Source organism: Lynx canadensis, chromosome B4 (assembly GCF_007474595.2).
Source record: "Lynx canadensis isolate LIC74 chromosome B4, mLynCan4.pri.v2, whole genome shotgun sequence".
Taxonomy (NCBI): Eukaryota; Metazoa; Chordata; class Mammalia; order Carnivora; family Felidae; genus Lynx; species Lynx canadensis.
The window spans coordinates 103,723,697-103,745,429 of NC_044309.1; the positions used below are offsets into that span (position 1 = coordinate 103,723,697).

General features: G+C 37.4%; 1 protein-coding gene across 1 annotated transcript in view; it reads left to right on the top strand.

Moving 5' to 3' along the window:
- The window catches only part of ACSS3 (acyl-CoA synthetase short chain family member 3), a 156,282-nt gene that overhangs the window by 71,469 nt on the left and 63,080 nt on the right, over positions 1 to 21,733 (top strand). Inside the window, exon 8 of the mRNA XM_030323318.1 lies at positions 20,651 to 20,802. Within this exon, the coding sequence (XP_030179178.1) occupies positions 20,651 to 20,802 (152 nt within the window). The remainder of the gene's footprint in view (positions 1 to 20,650; positions 20,803 to 21,733) is intronic.

A 21,733-nucleotide genomic window follows, 5' to 3' on the forward strand; every position in this document is an offset into this window, starting at 1 on the left:
GGAATCCATATGGAGATGGAACTGTTCTACATCTCAACTATATCAATATCCTGATTGTGGTATTAAACTACAGTTTTGCAAACTGTTAGCACTGGGTAAATCTGAGTAAAAGGTACATGGCATATTTGCAGGTGAATCTACAGTTAGCTCATATAAAAAGTTTAATTCAAAAATTAAAAAAAAAATTAAAAATCTTCAAAGAACTCCTGTCTCTTAAAAAACATAATTCAGGCTTATTTGCCAGATACAAATGATTGATAGTCATCTGCCCTTTGCTATGTTTAAATCTTATTTCTGACTCAGCTTCCCACTTAATAATCCTGTTTTACAGGCACTTACGTGAACAGAACTGCCAGTATTAGCTTGTTCCTGACAGTAAAATTCCACTTGTTCTGATCATGTAATAGAGTGGTCCTTTTTCTTAAGAGATCAAGTTAAATATCATCTCCTATCTGATATTTCCTTTGCTTTTCTCAGGCTGATTGAGGTGTTCTTTGTGCTTCTATGATATCATCTAGATACCTCTGACCTTGTAGATTCAGTGCTGTGATACTGTAAACTTTAAGGGCAGGGGATATTTGTCATTTCTGTACCCTCCCCATGCCTGACGCAGTGCCTTCCAGGTGGTAGGTAAAATTTGTTGTGTAAATGAACCATTTCTAAGGGGATTAACTGACAATGCAAGTGTGCAAAATGCAGGGAAAAAACTCACTTACTCAATTAAACAAAGCTAAAATAACCTGGAAATGAGTTCTGATTTGTCACCAGTCCAGCAAGTGAAAAAATATTGATTAACCTCCCCCAAATTATCATCCTATTTGTGCCCCAATTTTAAGTGGATTACCAAATTAATATTATTTTATTTTTGTCTGGTTAGTATTTTTTATTTAAGAAGCCAAAATATCCCATTAAAAAGTTAAAAATACATTCTTTTTATGGTGAATAGAATACTTCTTGTACTTCTCATAGGATTATCTCTTCTAAAGAGAAATAAAATCATATACATCTCAGTATGTTCAAAGTTTTATTTTCATTTTAAATGAGTTATAGAATTTCAAAGCTATAACATAGTTATTGAATTGGTGAGTGTGACAATATGTTTCCATATTGATGAATTTTGAGTTAATAAAAATTGATGTTCTGCAGTACTGGTTCATTATGTGCCCAAGTCATCTATGGTTCATAAAACATACCTCTTATTGAATGCAAATGGTTCATGATATTTAATGAATGAATAATGAATGAATTTTTTTCTCAGCAAAGATCACTTTTTTATATTCTGGAACTTAATACACATCTATAATTACATCGGCCGAAAAAACTTAAAAATGGATATAACTAAGTTGGATCATCAGTTTAATTTCTAGATATGTTAAGAGTCACCCACCTGAAATGATCTGTGTTTCAACATGAACACACACAGCGGATATTTAAATGCAATTTTCTTTTCTGCCATAGTGTACATACAGCTGTGCATCTGTAGAGTGAAAACATATTAGAAATTCTAATTGTGGGTTTGCCTTTACTTCCTGATAATTAAACCAAATGAAAAAAAATATGTTTGTTTATTTTTGAGAGATTGACAGTGCGAACCAGGAAGGGGCAGAGAGAGAGAGGGAGACACAGAATCCGAAACAGGCTCCAGGCTCTGAGCTGTCAGCACAGAGCCTGACGTGGGACTTGAACTCATGAACCATGAGATCATGACCTGAGCCAAAGTCAGTCGCTTAACTGACTGAGCCACCCAATCGCCTTGATAATTACCAAATTTTTAACACATTACTATTTCTTTCGTTAAAACAAACAGTCCCACAGAAATCCTTGATTCCCTTTTCCCCTTGCATTTAGAACACTGTCTTCATCTTTGAAGACTTGCCTGTACCCAGTAGTTGGAAGTTACTCTGCAGTTCTCACGTTGGCATCTGTCACTATCATTCCATTATAACAGTTTTTGATAATTTCCAAGTTCTCTCTGTTTTTCCTTTTCTTTCCAATGTATGAAATTTATTGTCAAATTGGTTTCCATACAACACCCAGTGCTCATCCCAACAGGTGCCCTCCCAATACCCATCACCCACCCTCCTCTCCCTCCCAGCCCCCATCAGCCCTCAGTTTGTTCTCAGTTTTTAAGAGTCTCTTATGCTTTGGCTCTCTCCCACTCTAACCTCTTTTTTTTTTTCCTTCCCCTCCCCCATGGGTTTCTGTTAAGTTTCTCAGGATCCATATAAGAGTGAAAACATATGGTCTGTCTTTCTCTGTATGGCTTATTTCACTTAGCATCACACTCTCCAGTTCCATCCACGTTGCTACAAAGGGCCATATTTCATTCTTTCTCATTGCCACGTAGTACTCCATTGTGTATATAAACCACAATTTCTTTATCCATTCATCAATTGATGGACATTTAGGCTCTTTCCATAATTTGGCTATTGTTGAGAGTGCTGCTATAAACATTGGGGTACAAGTGCCCCTATGCATCAGTACTCCTGTATCCCTTGGGTAAATTCCTAGCAGTGCTATTGCTGGGTCATAGGGTAGGTCTATTTTTAATTTTTTGAGGAACCTCCACACTGTTTTCCAGAGTGGCTGCACCATTTTGCATTCCCACCAACACTGCAAGAGGGTTCCTGTTTCTCTACATCCTCTCCAGCATCTATAGAGACTATAGATTTGTTCATTTTGGCCACTCTGACTGGCGTGAGGTGATATCTGAGTGTGGTTTTGATTTGTATTTCCCTGATGAGGAGCGACGTTGAGCATCTTTTCATGTGCCTGTTGGCCATCTGGATGTCTTCTTTAGTGAAGTGTCTATTCATGTTTTCTGCCCATTTCTTCACTGGGTTATTTGTTTTTCAGGTGTGGAGTTTGGTGAGCTCTTTATAGATTTTGGATACTAGCCCTTTGTCCAATATGTCATTTGCAAATATCTTTTCCCATTCCGTTGGTTGCCTTTTAGTTTTGTTGGTTGTTTCCTTTGCTGTGCAGAAGCTTTTTATCTTCATAAGGTCCCAGTAGTTCATTTTTGCTTTTATTTATTTTTTTATTTTATTTATTTTTTTTTTATAATTTTTTTTAACGTTTATTTATTTTTGAGACAGAGAGAGACAGAACATGAACGGGGGAGGGGCAGAGAGAGAGGGAGACACAGAATCGGAAGCAGGCTCCAGGCTCTGAGCCATCAGCCCAGAGCCCGACGCAGGGCTCGAACTCACGGACCGCGAGATCGTGACCTGAGCTGAAGTCGAATGCTTAACCGACTGAGCCACCCAGGCACCCCTCATTTTTGCTTTTAATTCCCTTGCCTTTGGGGATATGTCAAGTAAGAAATTGCTACGGCTGAGGTCAGAGGTCTTTTCCTGCTTTCTCCTCTAGGGTTTTGATGGTTTCCTGTCTCACATTCAGGTCCTTTATCCATTTTGAGTTTATTTTTGTGAATAGTGTGAGAAAGTGGTCTAGTTTCAAATCTGCATGTTGCTGTCCAGTTCTCCCAGCACCATTTGTTAAAGAGACTGTCTTTTTTCCATTGGATGTTCTTTCCTGCTTTGTCAAAGATTAGTTGGCCATACGTTTGTGGGTCTAGTTCTGGGGTTTCTATTCTATTCCATTGGTCTATGTGTCTGTTTTTGTGCCAATACCATGCTGTCTTGATGATTAAGCTTTGTAGCAGAGGCTAAAGTCTGGGATTGTGATGCCTCCTGCTTTGGTCTTCTTAAAATTACTTTGGCTATTCAGGGCCTTTTGTGGTTCCATATGAATTTTAGGATTGCTTGTTCTAGTTTCGAGAAGAATGCTGGTGCAATTTTGATTGGGATTGCATTGAATGTGTAGATAGCTTTTGGTAGTATTGACATTTTGACAATATTTATTCTTCCAATCCATGAGCACGGAATGTTTTTCCATTTCTTTATATCTTCTTCAATTTCCTTCATAAGCTTTCTATAGTTTTCAGCATACAGATCTTTTACATCTTTGGTTAGATTTATCCCTAGGTATTTTATATTTCTTGGTGCAATTGTGAATAGGATCAGTTTCTTTATTTGTCTTTCTGTTGCTTCATTATTAGCATATAAGAATGCAACTGATTTCTGTACATTGATTTTGTATCCTGCAACTTTTCTGAATTCATGTATCAGTTCTAGCAGACTTTTGGTGGAGTCTGTCGGATTTTCCATGTATAATACCATGTCATCTGCAAAAAGTGAAAGCTTAACTTCATCTTTGCCAATTTTGATGCCTTGATTTCCTTTTGTTGTCTGATTGCTGATGCTAGAACTTCCAACACTATGTTAAACAACAGCGGTGAGAGTGGACATCCCTGTCGTGTTCCTGATCTCAGGGAAAAAGCTCTCAGTTTTTCCCCATTGAGGATGATGTTAGCTGTGGGCTTTTCATAAATGGCTTTTATGATCTTTAAGTATGTTCCTTCTATCCCGACATTCTTGAGGGTTTTTATTAAGAAAGGATGCTGAATTTTGTCAAATGCTTTTTCTGCATCGATTGACAGGATCATATGGTTCTTCTCTTTTCTTTTATTAATGTGATGTATCACATTGATTGATTTGCGAATGTTGAACCAGCCCTGCATCCCAGAAATGAATCCCACTTGATCATGGTGAATAATTCTTTTTATATGCTGTTGAATTTGATTTGCTAGTATCTTATTGAGAATTTTTGCATCCATATTCATCAGGGATATTGGCCTGTAGTTCTCTTTTTTTACTGGGTCTCTGTCTGGTTTAGGAATCAAAGTAATACTGGCTTCATAGAATGAGTCTGGAAGTTTTCCTTCTCTTTCTATTTTTTGGAATAGCTTGAGAAGGATAGGTATTATCTCTGCTTTAAACATCTGGTAGAAGTTCCCTGGGAAGCCATCTGGTCCTGGACTCTTATTTGTTGGGAGATTTTTGATGACTGATTCAATTTCTTTGCTGGTTATGGGTCTGTTGAAGCTTTCTATTTCCTCCTGATTGAGTTTTGGAAGTGTGTGGGTGTTTAGGAATTTGTCCATTTCTTCCAGGTTGTCCAGTTTATGGGCATATAATTTTCATAGTATTCCCTGATAATTGCTTGTATCTCTGAGGGATTGGTTGTAATAATTCCATTTTCATTCATGATTTTATCTATTTGGGTCATCTCCCTTTTCTTTTTGAGAAGCCTGGCTAGAGGTTTATCAATTTTGTTTATTTTTTTCTAAAAACCAACTCTTGGTTTCATTGATCTGCTCTACAGTTTTTTTAGATTCTATATTGTTTATTTCTGCTCTGATCTTTATTATTTATCTTCTTCTGCTGGGTTTAGGCTGCCTTTGCTTTTCTGCTTCTATTTCCTTTAGGTGTGCTGTTAGATTTTGTATTTGGGATTTTTCTTGCTTCTTGAGATAGGCCTGGATTGCAATGTATTTTCCTCTCAGGACTGCCTTCGCTGCATCCCAAAGCATTTAGTTTGTTGTATTTTCATTTTTGTTTGTTTCCATATATTTTTTAATTTCTTCTCTAATTGCCTGGTTGACCCACTCATTCTTTAATACAGTGTTCTTTAACCTCCATGCTTTTGGAGGTTTTCCAGACTTTTTCCTGTGGTTGATTTCAAGCTTCATAGCATTGTGGTCTGAAAGTATGCATGGTATGATCTCAATTCTTGTATACTTATGAAGGGCTGTTTTGTGACCCAGTATGTGATCTATCTTGGAGAATGTTCCATGTGCACTCGAGAAGAAAGTATATTCTGTTGCTTTGGGATGCAGAGTTCTAAATATATCTGTCAAGTCCATCTGATCCAATGTATCATTCAGGGCCCTTGTTTCTTTATTGGCCGTGTGTCTAGATGATCTATCCATTTCTGTAAATGGAGTGTTAAAGTCCCCTGTAATTACCACATTCTTATCAATAAGGTTGCTTATGTTTGTGAGTAGTTGTTTTATATATTTGGGGGCTTCCGTATTCGGCGCATAGACATTTATAATTGTTAGCTCTTCCTGATGGATAGACCCTGTGATTATTATATAATGCCCTTCTTCATCTCTTGTTACAGCCTTTAATTTAAAGCCTAGTTTGTCTGATATAAGTATGGCTACTCCAGCTTTCTTTTGACTTCCAGTGGCATGATAAATAGTTCTCCATCCCCTCACTCTCAATCTGAAGGTGTCCTCAGGTCTAAAATGAGTCTCTTGTAGACAGCAAATAGATGGGTCTTGTTTTTTTATCCATTCTGATACCCTATGTCTTTTGGTTGGCGCATTTAGTCCATTTACATTCAGTGTTATTATAGAAAGATACAGGTTTAGAGTCATTGTGATGTCCGTAGGTTTCCTGCTTGTAGCAATGTCTCTGGTACTTTGTCTCACAGGATCCCTCTTATGATCTCTTGTAGGGCTGGTTTAGTGGTGATGCATTCCCTCAGTTTTTGTTTGTTTGGGAAGACCTTTATCTCTCCTTCTATTCTAAATGACAGACTTGCTGGATAAAGGATTCTCGGCTGCATATTTTTTCTGTTCATCACATTGAAGATCTCCTGCCATTCCTTTCTGGCCTGCTAAGTTTCAGTAGAGAGATTGGTCATGAGTCTTATAAGTCTCCGTTTATATTTTAGAACACTTTTATCCCTCGCTGCTTTCAGAATTTTCTCTTTATCCTTGTATTTTGCCAATTTCACTATGATATGTCATGCAGAAGATCGATTCAAGTTACGTCTGAAGGGTGTTCTCTGTGCCTCTCGGATTTCAATGCCTTTTTCCTTCCCCAGATCCGAGAAGTTCTCAGTTATTATTTCTTCAAGTACACCTTCAGCACCTTTCCCTCTCTCTTCCTCCTCTGGAATACCAATTATGCATATACTATTTCTCGTTAGTGCATCACTTAGTGATAGAATCTCAGCAATAGATTCTCTGCTGTCCTGTATACTGTTTTGAAGCCCAGCGATTAATTTTATGACTATTATTCTAAATTCACTTTCTGTTATATTGTTTAAATCGTTTTTGATCAGTTTGTTAGCTGTTGTTATTTCCTGGAGATTCATTTGAGGGGACTTCTTCCATTCGTCATTTTGCATAGTCCCTGGAGTGGTGCGGAACTGTGGGGCACTTCCTGTGTGCTGTCTTGAATAACTCGCGCTGGTGGGTGGGGCTGCAGTCAGACCTGATGTCTGCCCCCAGCCCACCGCTGGGGCCACAGTCAGACTGGTGTGTGCCTTCTCTTCCCCTCTCCTAGGGGCAGGATTCACTATGGGGTGGCGTGGCCTGTTTGGGCTACTTGCACACTGCCAGACTTGTGGTGCTGGGGATCTGGCATATTAGCTGGGGTGGATCGGCAAGGTGCACAGGGGCAGGAGGGGCAGGCTCAGCTCACTTTTCCTTTGGAGGTCCGCTTCACTGGGAGGGAGTCAGACCCGCCCCCGGCTGGAGGGATGGATCTGCAGAAGTACAGCGTTGGGTGTTTGCGTGGTGCAAGCAAGTTCCCTGGCAGGAACTGGTTCCCTTTGGGATTTTGGCTGGGGGATGGGCGAGGGAGATGGTGCTGGCGAGCACCTCTGTTCCCCGCCAAGCTGTGCTCTGTTGTCTGGGGCTCAACAACTCTTCCTCCCGTTGTCCTCTAGCCCTCCCACCCCCTGAGCAGAGCTGTTAGCTTATAACCTTCCAGATGTTAAGTCCGCTTGCTGTCAGAACACACTCCGTCTGGCCCCTCCGCTTTTGCCGGCCAGACTCGGGGGCTCTGCTTTGCCAGTGGGCTGCCGCTCCGCCCCGGCTCCCTCCCGCCAGTCTGTGGAGTGCGCACCGCCTCGCCGCCCTTCCTACCCTCTTCCGTGGGCCTCTCGTCTGCGCTTGGCTCCAGAGAATCTGTTCTGCTAGTCTTCTGGTAGTTTTCTGGGTTATTTAGGCAGGTGTGGGTGGGATATAAGTGATCGCAGGACGCAGTGAGCTCAGCGTCCTCCTATGCCACCATCTTCCCAGAAGCCCTCTCTGTTTTTCCAAATGCTGATGGCCATTTTCAGTCCTACTAATACTTGGATTCTCAACCCTTGAAGGTTGTTGAATCTCTTCCCTTATAAGGCACACCCTTCTGGAAGCTTTTCTAGTGCTCATTCTCGCTACAGGAATTTGCCCATTTGTTGCCTGAAATATATTTCTCTTAACATTTAGATCTCAGCTCAAGTGTCTTTTCCTCCTGGAAGTCCTCTCTGACCTCTCTGATTAGCTGAAATCTTGTCATCTCTCCTAAGTTCCTTATGTTTTCCCTCCTGGTTTGTGTCCCAGATACAGTTTCCTATTAGTTTATAGGCCCCTTTAATTCGCTTATTTGCCCCTGTCTGCTCTTTGAGAGGGAAGAGATCATCTTAACATTTACATACCATCAATTCTCAGCTACTAGCCTTTAAAAAAATAATAATCGTACTTTAATATATGTTTCATATATATTCAGTCACTTATAGCATAAGTATTATTTCTATTGAATTTTTTGCAGTGACAGTTGAGTAATACACAAAACCTGGAATGTGTGTGTAATAGGTGTCCTTAGCCTTGCTCTCCGCATGTATTTGGTTCCTACTAAATATTTGTTAAATAAATGCCTGGGTGAAGATATCAGTAAAAAAATAACTTGAGTTGTAAGTAAAGACCTGTCCCTCTGAGGGAGGAAAAAGTAATTCTAATTATCTTTACCAGAGAATTTCATGAACAAATTAAATAAATAAGGTAATAGGTTACATTTTTGATAAGCAAGGATTTATTATTATTCATTGAACTGGACATATTTAATGTTTATTTATTTTTGAGAGAGGGAGAGAGAGTGTGAGTGGGGGACGGGAAGAGAGAGAGTGAGACACAGAATCTGAAGCAGGCTCCAGGCTCTGAGCTGTCAGCACAGAGCCTGATGCAGGGTTCGAACTCACAGACCGTGAGATCATGACCTGAGCCGAAGTCAGACACTTAACTGACTGAGCCACCCAGGCACCCCTGAACTAGGCATATTTAAAGTGTACAATTTGGGAAGCCAGATTGGACTGGCCAATTGGACTGCAAACCAATTCTGAGTAACTCAGACCTTATTTTTGAGATGAAGAAAATAAACAGTGCTTTTCAGAAACTTACTTTATTAATGGAGCACTGATTCCCACAGACTTAACTCCAACAATAGATAGACAAAGACATATTTGGTACAGCAGTTTTGTCAAAGAGGAGAAATTAAACAAACATTGTTTTAATATAGGAACTTTAATGTACAAACAACTTTAGCAACCTGGTATGTGTGTGCAGGCACATGTCTCTATTGGTAAGTGATGGTTATACTCAGATATGCTTTCTGGTTCCTGTCTTCTATTTTGTATCTGTACCCTTTTTCAAAAAGCCTATCACCTGCAGAATCAAAACCCAACATTCCTTCTCAAGGTCTAAGAAATCTGCCCGGGCCCCTTTTCTCCTCATCTCTCCTTGGGTACTAATGTATAAATGTATACCTTGTACATACATTTCAATTACAATAATGCTGTGAAACCCAGCCTTCTGTAATGGCGGCAGTGTGGCTAAGCAAGAAAACTGTACTCAACAGACATCTATCTCCCCATTATAGTCCTTTATGATACTTTTTATTTCTGAAGCATCTGTTACATTGTCTGCTGTTTCTGATTTTATTTATTTTGAGTCTTCTCTCTCCCTAGTAGTCCAGCTAAAGGTTTATCGATTTTATCTTTTCCAACAACTCTTAGTTTTTATTTTTTCTATTGTTTTTTTATTCTCTATTTGAAGTATTTCTACTCTAGTCTTTATTATTTCCTTGTTTCTGCTAACTTCCATCTTAGCTGTTCTTTAGATCCTTGAGATGTAAAGTTTGAGATCTTTCTCTCTCTTTTTTAATGTCAGCGTTTGTTGCTATAAACTTGCCTCTTAGTGTCACTTCTTTTGTTGCATCCCATAAGTTTTGCTATGTTGTGTTTTCATTTTCATTTGTCTCAAGATACTTTTAAAATTCTCTTTTGATTTCTCTATTGACCCAATTGCTGTTCAAGAGTGTGTTGTTTCCACATATTTGTGAATATCACTGTTTTCTTACTCTTGATTTCTAGAGTACAAAGTTTCAGTTATTTAAGAGGAATACGTTCTGGAGATCTAATGTATAGTGACACGACTGTAGTTTAAAATACAATACTGTATTTTGCTAAGAGGGTGGATTGCAAGTGTTCTCACCGCCCCTCCACACACAAGAAAGTGTATACATGTATCAAAACGCCAAGTTACACATTTTAAATACATACAATTTTTATGTGTCATTATACCTCAGTAAATCTGAGGAAGATTATATAAAACTATGTGTACATAAAAATATACCAAAATATACTAAAATAGGTTTTGCCTTAAAAAAAAAAAAAAAAGAAAGCAGCATACTATTGTTGGCTAAATTACCTAGAATGGAATGCTAGATAATGGTCTCCTTAACTTTAGCTTGGCATTAAGTCATAAACTAGTTAGTATGCTTGATCTTGATATGGCAGTTCTCATTTTTATGTAATAACTGTATCCTTGGAAGTCCTCAAGGAAGGAAAGCCTGCTCTCATTTTACATCTGTTTGCATTTCACAAACTCTACACTTCATAACAGCAAGCCATTTCAATAAACTCTTATGCATGCTCACTAAATTAACCGGGACCAATGGCTGTCTGTTAATTCAACAATTAGCTTTGAAGATATAGCCTATATTCCTCCTTCTCAGACGATAAATTAGTTAGAGGAGGTAGAGGATTTATTTAAGATTCTGAATTGTGGTATAGGAGCATGGTTACTGGACTGTAAATACGAACATCTGTGTTATTTATCTTCCTCTGCTTTTATCTACCTATATGACGTTAGGCAAGTTAATTCGACCTTTTGGGGAATCCGTTTCTTCATCATTGAAACTAGAGGATTGACACATGGTCTCCCCATTCTGCACTTCCGTGAATCTTCTCCAAATCAATTTTTTTTCTAGAATAAGTATTTTATTTGGTAACATGTTTTAAATTTTAATTCTGGAATTCATTTCAATTTTTTTCCCTAGAGAATGATACTGACTCTTCAAATGTATTACTGAAGATTTCATTCTAAATTAGTGAAATTAAAAAACATTTTTTAAATGTTTATATATTTTTGAGAGAGAGACAGAGTGTGAGTGGGGTCGGGGCAGAAAGAGAGGGAGACACAGAATCTGAAGCAGGCTCCAGGCTCCAAGCTCTCAGCACAGAGCCTGATGCAGGGCTCGAACTCATGAACCATGAGATCATGACCTGGGCCAAAGTCGGATGCTTAACCGACTGAGCCACCCAGGTGCCCCCCAAAATTTTAATGTTTGAGAGGCAGCATAGCAGTTAAGACTTCCATTGTAAGATTCCTGAAACTTCCACGTATTATTTGTTTGGCCTCAGATAAGTTGCTTAACTGCTCTCAGACTCAGTTTTCTCATCTATAATTGTCAATATTAATATTACTTTTAAAAACATAACAGTACTTTTCTCATATATCATTAAATTGATTAATCCGTGAAAAGCCCTTAGAAAGGTTGCCGGGCTATAATAGTAGAATAAATGCTGGATATTATAAGCTACTGTCATTATCCAAACATATGAATCTATTCTTTGCCAGAATAAAATGCTACAATATAAACACCAACCGTTCATTCCCATGCAATCCAGTCATTGTAATGCTTGAATATTCAGGTGCTCCACATTTCTTCCTTCAAAGTCTATCCTCCTAACTCTGCAGCAGTCATCAGAGCACTAAAGGCAGCTCCCTTTGGAGCCCATTAACTTTCTTCTAAGAGCCAGGCAGAGGAATCAGCACACAAGGATGTGTTGATTCTGCTAGTACTGATTTTGAAGAATGAGTAGCATATATGGAAAATAATCCAGTGATCTGTCCCCTCAAGGATCTGTCCTTTCAGAGTTGAACCAGGAGTGAAAGAAGAGTAGCCTTGATGCCTTTCATCTGTGAATAAACCAGTACATTTAATGGCTCACCATTATCCAAACATGTATAATCGTTCTCTTCTATTTTTTGGTGGGCTTTATCATTGCTGGTTTATAAGCTATATGTATCTTTAAAGAATTCAGAATATTCAGCTTGATAATTTCTTACTGAGTGCTCTTTTCCTGAATTCATAGGAAGAAGGAAGAGTTTAGATACTATCTATTCTTTCTTCATAGAATGATTAGTGTGAAAATGAGCTCTACACTTTCCTTTATTTGCAAGGGAATCAGATAAGATAATGTATATGAAATTAGTTTGAAAGCTGCAAAGAAATATCACAATATGTGTGTATAGTAAAATATGACCACACACATATCTTACACATAATTATTATTACTTTATATACATGGATCAAAACTTGTAGCCATTTTCCTATGTGAAATCTCATGTTTGAGAGTATTGAGGATACTACTTTAAATATTTTAAAATTATTTTTTTTTTCAACGTTTATTTATTTTTGGGACAGAGAGAGACAGAGCATGAACGGGGGAGGGGCAGAGAGAGAGGGAGACACAGAATCGGAAACAGGCTCCAGGCTCTGAGCCATCAGCCCAGAGCCTGACGCGGGGCTCGAACTCACGGACCGCGAGATCGTGACCTGGCTGAAGTCGGACGCTTAACCGACTGCGCCACCCAGGCGCCCCTTAAAATTATTTTTGTATTTAACATTCGTTAGATCATCCACAGCGCACCTTCAATGCACATGTCACCTACTTCTTTACTGCACTGGGCCTATAATCTCCATGAAGACATCCTATGATGTATGTTCCACACGTGGACCTTCTGAATTCTTATCTCCTTCAAGGCTTCATTTTAAACATGTAATTGCTTGCATGTATAGAGTTACCTTCTTTTTGCAAGAATTTTGCATTTTACGTGTTAACCTGTTTTCTCTAATTTGATTATCAGTTGTTTTCAGGACAGAGATTTGCTTCCTCCAAGCACAGGGATACGTTGCTTCCTTTTATGACTAGTAGCTGTGATGTTGTTAACTAGTACCCTCAAAGGCACTCATCAGAGTCGTCCTACCCCCTTATCGAATGGAAAATGATTTCCTTCTTTCTTCTTTTTTAATCTAGTATAACAGCAATGTATTTTTATGTATGTATCGAATGAGAAAAATGATGACACAGTTATTACTCTAATTCAGGCTGTATAATTTGATCTTCTCAATTGGAAAAGATTGCAAAGCTGATGCCAGCATCTTTTAGATTTCTCACATGGCTAGTTGTTCAAAGATACTTATTCCGGAGTTTATTTTTCTCTCTGTGTGCCTGTGTTTTATGTTGGAATAAGGAAGTGCAGCTATTATCATGACTCCATCAACAATATTTATTGGTGCTTGTTGTGAGCTCAGTATCTTCTAGGGGTTGAGAGGGAAACAGAATAAGTATCATACACACTCCTTGCTCTGAACACACTGACACTATATTAAAAAAGAAAAAAGTAAGATTAATGTAAAGGACAGAAAGCAAACAAACCAAGACACTACCTAAGAAATTTCTTACACAGTGTAGAAGATATAAAACTTTTTTCCAGAAATTACATTGAGCCATTGCCTATGGTAAATAGTCTACATTTAATTTTTGTACTTCTTTTGATGCAGTTTTCTGATGATAGAACTAAATAAGGATCAAAGAAATTAAATAAGTTGCCTTAGGTTACATACCTTGTAAAATGGCAGCTTGCATTCCCACCAGGCTCAAAATCTGTCTACTGGTCTCTTAAGGGAAGTTTAGGATTAAAGTAGATAGGGAAAGCTTTGTGGATGAAACACTGCCAGTAATAATAATAGCTACTGTTGATCGGGTGTTGCCTGATAAGAACTCTACTAAGCGCTTTATGTACATAGCCTTAACTATTTCTATCCATACATCCATAGGATAAATATTTTGAGTCCCTATTTACAGCTCTAGAAACCAAGGATCAGAGACATTAAATAATTTTACCAGTGGCACATGAGTGACAGAACTGGGATTTGAAACAGGGTTCTCTGGCTCCAAAAACAGTGCCCTCTGGCCATAATTTAGGGATGAACAATTGGGAAATTACTGAATAATACCAGCTAGTGACCAGAACCGGGGTATCAGTGATCTTTAAAGGCAAAGGCAGGATATTAGGGTGTCAGGTGGGTATTGTAAGATTGAGCTCAAGAAGTTGAAAATAACTCTGCTGTTTTCAGCTAAGATAGCCAATGTGATGGTGGTTGCCAACTGAGCTGCCATAGTAGGAGTTACAGCTATCGTGGAGCAGGAAAGAGTATTTTTAGTTTTGGTAATGTTGATTTTAAACCTACGACGCAGACATTTGTATGATATTGGGAAACTCAGAAAAATTTTCAGAATTAGAGACATAGAAGAGTTAATAATTCAAGTTCCTAAGGTGATTAAAATACTCAGAGGTAAAGATTAAGAAAGGGAAGCTATATAAACTGAGAATGAAAAATTAGGCAGTGGGAGGACCAGAAAACCGGTATCCTGAGGTGGAAGGGAGGTTTTCCAGAAGGTGGGGGATCATCAGTGCCAACTGCTTCAGAAAAAGGTCTGCTAGGACAATAGATGAAGAGAGTTTTTGGAATTAGGGTTTTATTAGTCACCCTATGGCAGCACTTCCGTAGGAAGGTTTGTATGTTTGTTTTGTTTTTAAACATGGGGGGAATGTGAGAATGTTTGAAGGTTATCTTAGGTAAATTATTGGATGGTATGGAGTAGCTGGGGTTTGTACAACCTCAGGTTGAACTGCATTGTATGTACGGAATAGCCACACTTCCCTTCCTGGGCAGAAATCTGTTAGCGTAATAAAAGCAAGAAGCCATTTAATTTCTCTGCTTAGAGCAAAGTCTAACTACTCACTACGAGTAAAGAAAACCTTAATTTGTCCCTCTTCTACAGATAGTAGTGATCGCTCATCAGCATGGAGGAATTCAGAGGCGAAAGCAGTCCTGTTAGAAGCCATGAGCTACCAGCTATCCTAGTGATAAATGCTCTTGGTGACTGCTGAGAGTGGTAAATATGTCAGAGTCCCTAATTAGCTCAGCACTGGGTCTGCAGAATTACCAATTCCAGTGCTCTGCTTCATTTACTTGGCATTAATACTTTCAGAAGTAAGCATCTTTTTAGTGGGACAGATGGACTCTTATGACTGGGGTGGAAGCAATGGCTTATTCATTGGAGGGTAGCCTCATCACAAGGTCCCAGATGGTTAACTCTCTCAGAGATTTGGGAGAAGGCAGGAGAAGAACCGAACCAGAGCGTAGATCTTTTTTTTTTTTTTTTAATTTCAGCTTTATTGAGGTATAATGAACAAAATTGTAGGATATTTAAAGTATATATCATGGCATCTTCAATTTCTCTCATCTGTTTTATGGTTTCCAGTTTTATGGTTTTAGGCTTTTATGCTTTTATGGTTTTGGTGCCATTGTAAATGGAATTGTTTTCTTTGTTTCTCTTTCTGCTACTTTGTTATTAGTGTATAGAAATGCCATCTATTTCTAGTTATTACTTATGTATCCTACAACTTTACTGAATTCATTTATTACTACTAGTAGTTTTTTGGTGGAGTGTGTATAAGTATGGATAGTATTGTGTCATCTGCAAATAGTAACAGTATAACTCCTCCTTACCAATATGGATGCCAAGCTGTTCCTCAGAGCTAGACAGAAAATCTTTGAAGAGATTCTTGTGCTGGGGAGGCTCTCATAGGCCTAGAAACCTTTTGGTTATGGACTCCTTTTCAGGATCTGATCATATTGACTAATCTCCCTAGGAAAACAAACATATACACATTAAAAAAAAAAATCAGAACAGTCATAAACTTCCCTGAAGTCTGGTCAGAAACCCTTCATCTAAAAGATTAAGACATAATCATTTCAAGCAGTGATACAACAAAATAAAACCCTCAAACTAAAACTTAGCTTTCAGAAGTATCTGGGCAACACAGGAGCTGCTGGCCTGGGGCTATTCTTTCCATCTTTGGAAAAAGGATAAGTGTATTCAGGGTGTGACAGCCTATAAATCTTAATATGTATGTACAATCTGGAATCTAGTTTATAGAACAAGACAAAGGATGAAGCAATTCTCCCCAATAACAGGGGGAAAAAAACCCAGCAAAGGCTAATCTTAAATTCTAGGCTCATCCCCTAAGGTAACCAGACAGGTGGGTACTGGATAATGTCCTAGCCTCAGGTAATGCCTCATATATAAGGACTATGCATTGGTTCTCAACCCTGGCTGTAGATTAGAATTACTTAGGGGACAAGTGAAACAACAATGCTAGACCCAAATTAAGGCCAATTAGATCAGAACCTCTGGAGTGGGGAACAGACACTGGTACCTTTCAAAAGCATCCCAAGCAATTCTCATGTACATTTAGGGTTGACAATCAGTGGATTAGAGTAAAATTAGCCGGTGATATGGATAAGATAAAGGAGAGCTAGGTGGCAGCATATCCCTACAGGTGAGGCCCATGGAATTATGGGAAATCTCTAGCAAACAATCAGCCAAGTCAGTTGATATAAATTCTTAGTTATCAGATTGTATTTATAAGTAAGTTTTTACTCCTTAAAAAGGAATCTGCTATAGTAACACAAAATCATAGATCTGAAGGTTTTAAGGCATAGTGCAGTTATCCCATATGGCTTTAAAACAGCAGTAATGTTTTCAAAATTGGAATAAGATAATGTGAGCTATTGAGAGAGGGACTTTGGGGAAGAAAAAGCCCATTTTTTAAAAGCTTGTACACTCATTTGGTTCATATTTCAAAACCCACAAAAGGGTAAAGAGTGCAAATCTCACTGTCCCCTGTTCCCAGCTGTTCAATTTCTCTGACTTGGAAGCAATCTTATGTGTATAATGGTTCGTTATTGTATAAGCAATGCCCCCTCCTTTATTTTCATACAGATGGCATTGTAGAAGTGATATGTGCACTATTCTGCATTTTACCTTTCTTTCACTAAATATTATATCCTGGAGAACTGCTTATGTTTTAATAAGTCTCAAGTTTAGATGTTGCACGCCTAAACTTTCATCTCTTGGTAAAGGCACAAGGCATATAGTAGGAGTTCAACACATGCTATTGCCAGTTTCATCACGCTTCCAAAATAAACAAGCCAACACTGCTGCACCTGTCTGCTGAAATTAAATTCAGGACTCTTCTAAAAGGGATGTCGCTGTCTTCGCCTTAGAACCGCAGTGCAAACATGCCTTTGGTGATATTCTCAGAAGCAGCGTTCAAAAAGGTACCAGGTGTGTTTCTAATCCAGCCACAAAAGGAGGCAAAGACTACAGTTGACTCAAAAATGTGTATGTCAAAGTCTGAGAAACTGCACGTAGCCCTGACACCAAGCCTTGGGTAAACCGAAATCATAGGATTAATAAAACAAATATTATTTTGCTCAAAGATCTAGGTCTAGTGTTTAAGCTCATCTTCGTTTTGTTAAGTTGCTGTCTTTCACTACTTTCCTGTGCTGAAACTTAACCTCAGTAGGGATTATGGGAAAAGTTGAGATATTACCTGGTTTTCTAGCTCAGGGTCTATCATTTATGGTTCCTTAAAACTAACACAATGAATCATAAGTGGTAGAAATTTGTACGTGCAACTTAATCTTAAGGTATTTATCTGCTTGGATTCTATGCTTTGTACCATCACTAACCGCATTATAAATATTAGTTAGTGTTTTATAAATCTCTGATATTAAAAATTCACGATTATAATAGCTGAAAGCTTAGAATCTCTGCTTCGCCGTTGTAGGGATCGCTTTCTGCTTTCGTGTTCTGGGTGGCAATAAACACTTTACCCCTTAGTTTGGGGGAAGGAAATAAAAGCAAATGGGTAAATTACATCAATGGATTTGAGTTTTGAAGAGTTTTTAAGTTATTGTTACCTTTTAGCTGCATTACTGTTTTTGGTGTATATGTTGTTTGTTAAAAATCTCCATAATCTTAGGATCTTCCTACTTTTCAATTGTCTGGGCTGTTGCTTCTCACTGAATATGCAAGTTCTGGAATCAGGGTCCTTTTCTCTAGGTAACTTAGAGTGGTTAGCATGTTATTGATTAAATTTACAAAGTACTATAAAGGGATTATATTGCCTGTGTGTGCATGCACGTGTGTGTATTTACACAAGCTTGTGTATGTGCAGGAGGCCAGGGGAGAAGAGTTTTCCATAAAACCACTAAGCTATTGAGTCACTTAATTCTAAAATAGTAAAACATATCATAGCATTGAATGATCCTGTGAGAATAGAAAATAAAATGGAAAAATATGAACCTTTCTGAGCTCAGCTAACTTACAAAGGAATATGGTGAGATTTTATACATGACTTCCTTTAGTATTTTAATAGTAATGCTACGTTATCATGATTTTTATTCTCAATAAATAGAATACTGATGGAAATTTATTTGGTGCAGGTCATAATTGCAGCAGCAATTATATTATTTATAAAAATGTGGTACAGTTTTTAACTAATATTTCTAATGTTTAAGCTGTCATTATCATGAGACATAATTAATTGAAGGCATTGTAAAATACGTGAAAGTCATTATGGTATAGTATTTTGTTATGACACTAATATCACTCTTTTGTGGGTATATTGTCTTTGTCCAATGACACTGGAATTGTAATGAAATTCAACTTCAATTGGCTATAAAATATCTTTCTTCAGTAGAGGTCAAACTACTGTAAAATATTATCTCAATGCTTTTATCGAGGAAATATTGGAAAAGTGATTTATTCTTATTTAATGGGCAAGAAAATGGCAACATCGATAGGGAAAGTCAATTGCACATGATCAGTTAATAAATACTTTTTATGTGGATGAGATCAGATTTCCAAAGTCACAATCTAGTACACCAGGGACTGATCAGTGCCTAAGACAGATCGAAAAAGTAAAAGTCAAATGTTTACCTCACTTGCTTCAAAAGAATAACTTTGCTGACTCATTTTAGACTGATGTGCTCAAGGCTTCAAAATGTGTGAGTCAAGTTATGTACATGAGTTGCCAAATTGTATCTGGCAGCTTTCCATACTGTATCAACCTCATGACCTGTATGAGGTGGTAATGGAATAAACTGAAATCAAAAGTTTGGGATAGTTGTGATAATAAAAGTGAATTTCTAGTTACAATAAATACTGTCTTTGGTATTAAAAGAGCAAAAGAAAAAGCAACAGAATATAAGAAAGGGGTTATATTTTTCAAAAAGAAAATAAAATTACATTTAAAGAATATTAAGGGTAACCATTAAAAAGAGGAAAGTACAAACTAAGTAACGCCCTATCAAAGATCCAGTGAGAAGTAGATACTGAATCTAAATTACTAGACAGCTATGATTGGCCTCTTATTATCATCCACTCATTTATTATTCTGTGTTTGAGGAGAGCGCTAAGTTTGCTATTAGCAACTTCTTTCCTCTTTTTACCTCATCAGTGTTTCCCAAGTGTGTTCTCTAGAATATAAGATCTATGAGATGTTCATATAGGGGATGTGGGCAGAGAAGTTTAGGAAATATTACATATGGTAACTCTCTTTAGGGAATTCCTGATGTTCTTTAACATCTAATTTTCCAAGAAGTGGTCCAAAATAAGAAACCTGTTTTCCTTTTTTTATCCCAACCCCTTCTAAAAGGATTTGATTGTGAAATATTACATATAGTAATTCCTCTTTTGGGAATTCTTGATTTTCTTTAACACTTTTAAATCTTCAAGTAATGGTCCAAAGTAAGAAACCTATTTTCTTTTTCTTACCCAACCCCTCCCAAAATGATTTGATTGTGAAATATATATTGCATACCTATAATACATATTTTTTCATATAACATATATTAACATTCCAGGCACCTTGCCTTAGAATCAAAGGAAAAAGTAGCAGTGATGAGAATGGATTGAGGAATGAGGGGATATGGCTGGGCCAACATAGATTTTATGTAACAGAATTTTTGCAGAATCACTGATTTATGCTATGCTCAATTTCCACTTTGCAGAAACATCAGTAATAAAAATGCTTTGTGTCCCTTTGATTATGTATTGTATAAAAATTGTTAGATTTTTATTCACAGAGGTTTCACTGCACATGTGAAATGTCGTTTTGAAGCTATGGAAAGCATACATCTGGAGATATCTTACTGAATTTTTAAGTCATAGAAGTTGCTTTCCTTGGAGTGAGGCATTTAATTGTAAAGGTTATTATGCGGAAATTACTGTGATTCCATATTTTTCTCTGTTCTCAAAAATTTAGAGAATTGTTATTGTCACTTTTAGAAGTGATTATGAAAAAAAAAGTGTCAAAGTTAGAAATTCGTAGCAATCATATTTCTCCTTTAGTCCTACCACACAAAACAATGTCTTGAATTTCTTGGAAAACAGAAGGCTGTTTTATGTTATTAATTTGAATGTGATATATACACCCTATCCTTTATCGTTCAAAACTTGAGAAAGGAAAACAGTGCAATTTGAAAGGCTTTTAGGATGATGTAAGGGAGCAAATGGCCTCTCTGAGGCCTGGGCGTTTGTTTTTTTATGTATTTATTGTAGAGTATGGGGACATTTTAAAACTCAGATCTGTCGAGAACCCCATTTTATTAACATTGCTGTGTTAAGTGTATAAGCATTGAACTGTCAGTGAAGTAGGAGACATTTTACCCGGTGACATTTTAAATGAATCTCATCGCAGGGAAAGCCTGTGGGAACACCAGATGCTGGCGCTTATTTCCGTGTGCTCGCGGAGCATGGAGTAGCTGCCTTGTTTACAGCGCCGACTGCAATTAGAGCCATCCGTCAACAGGACCCTGGGGCAGCCTTGGGGAAGCGGTACTCTCTGACAAGGTGAACTTGGGATGCGCGGGGCAAATTACATTAAAAACTGCCATCAGAATGAATAACTGAACATTATACATTTTTTTGGCACTGCGATACCTCGATGGAAAGAGCCAAAAGATTCTGCATGTTATTAAGAATGACTGTTCTAAACATAGCTTTGAATTAGTTAGAATTTTGACTATACCCGGGAATATTTTTAATACCGTATTGTGTTTATTTCAGTTCAGATCTTACCAAAATATTTCTCTTTTTTTAAACTGTTTTTCTTGTATTTCCTTAAAGTAAAATGCAGACCATGACTTAACATGCATTTGTACATGTATAATAGCATCTAACGATCCTTTGAAAATAGAATAATAGTGTAAATAGAGGGAAAATATTATTCGATTTCATATGTACAGATAAAACGCGAAAATTATAGTCCAAATTACTGCTGTTGAAAGAGTGAAAGAAATTATTTTTCTGTTGTTTTATAATAGTATGCTCTGAATAGTTTAAATATTTTTTGTTGGTTTATTGACATCCATTTTAGTTTAATGATAGGTATATTTGAAGATAATTGTAGCAATTTGTATCTGCAAGGCAGTTTCCAACATCAGTTCTTATTGAACCTCTTTGAAATTGGTCACTGCTATCATAAACTAAAAGAAGGATTTTGTAATTTCTTCAAGCCAGAAAAAACGGGTTTGAATTATTGTTTCGAAATTTTTAAGTTAAGCACCAAATGTTATGAATTGTATGTTGTTATAACCCAAAGAAGGAGTTAAAATAGATATCATACACTGCAGGTGTAAGGAAGAAGCTCTCAGTTTGGGCAGTCAGTGACTTTGTTTTTCATTCTTGTCCTATTTTTTTTTTTATTTTATGAAAACTCAGGTCTGGATTTACATAAAATTGCACCTGTAATCTAAACAATATACTCATTAAAATAAAAGTG